This window comes from Penaeus monodon, chromosome 21, assembly GCF_015228065.2.
Source record: "Penaeus monodon isolate SGIC_2016 chromosome 21, NSTDA_Pmon_1, whole genome shotgun sequence".
Classification (NCBI taxonomy): domain Eukaryota; kingdom Metazoa; phylum Arthropoda; class Malacostraca; order Decapoda; family Penaeidae; genus Penaeus; species Penaeus monodon.
The window spans coordinates 17,221,157-17,222,259 of record NC_051406.1 but is presented as its reverse complement, the minus strand read 5'-3'; the positions used below and the strand labels follow the sequence as shown (position 1 = coordinate 17,222,259).

At 32.5% G+C, this 1,103-nt stretch overlaps 1 protein-coding gene across 1 annotated transcript in view; it reads left to right on the top strand.

The window, feature by feature from the left end:
- The window catches only part of LOC119586280 (RNA pseudouridylate synthase domain-containing protein 2-like), a gene marked incomplete at its 5' end in the record, with an annotated part of 99,349 nt that overhangs the window by 94,871 nt on the left and 3,375 nt on the right, over positions 1–1,103 (top strand). The window contains 1 exon segment of the mRNA XM_037934984.1: positions 655–845. Coding sequence (XP_037790912.1) covers positions 655–845 — 191 coding nt within the window.

Sequence of the window (1,103 nt, the reverse complement as noted above, 5' to 3'; positions counted from 1 at the left end):
GCTTAGAGCCTGAATATATGCCATCTAAGTTATTGGATAAGATTCTGCAGTGAAAAATATTGCCACAAAAAACAAATATAACATATTAAAGAAAATAAAAATGAAGTGGAAAATAAGTCAATTCTGCACAGGTTTGGAGTTCAGTTAGTATCAATTGAGATGTCAGAGTTTACTTTTACAAGTACTGTTATATTTTATATTAAAAACTGATTGTAATTGTTCTTTATTCTGTTGCTACTGCAACAAGAATTCTGTGGAGCACATTCCCTATAAATTTTATTAAGCTCTTTTCTTTTGATACATGATGATTCTTATGCTGCATTCCAAAAAACTATTACAATTAGTGAGCAAGTAATGGTATTTGATAAGAGAACTGTTTGATATCTTTTCTGGTATTTTTTTTAAATATTAATATTGCTCTATGTACCACATGTGTCTAATGTCTCATTGCTATAGGAGATATACCAGTTTTCATACCTATAACATTAATTTGAATTTCCTGAATTAATACACTGATATATTATCAGAATTAACATAGTTCATCATGAAATAACTTTAACTATTTCCATATCAACAGAATTCACTACTTTTGCTCATGTTAAAAGATAAAGACAGATGATTCAAGTACTCTAATAACACGGACTGTCTCCTCAGGGAACACATTGAATGCAACGAACCGATAGAAGTAGTCAGCTACAAGATTGGGGTGTGCAAGGTCTCACCCACTGGCAAGGACTGCCGCACCGAGTTCACACGACTCTCCTACAACGGCAAAACATCAGTGGTGCTGTGCCGACCCCACACTGGACGTATGCACCAGATCCGAGTGCACCTTCAGTACTTAGGTAATAAAGGATTGTATAATGTTATTTTGTTCTAAATGTTAAATTTTTAATAACTTCATATTACCTTCCAGTTCAAGAATGTTGTTCTAAGATTTATTACAAAGGAACCTGTAAGTTGAATGAATTGTGTTGCACAGGTCTTTAATTTCAAGAAAATCATAATCAATTTATTGTGATAAGAAACTGTTTAATGTCTCTGTAATTACTGAAAGTTAGATTCATTATAATGTTATAAAGACTGTTGCTACACAGTCCTCC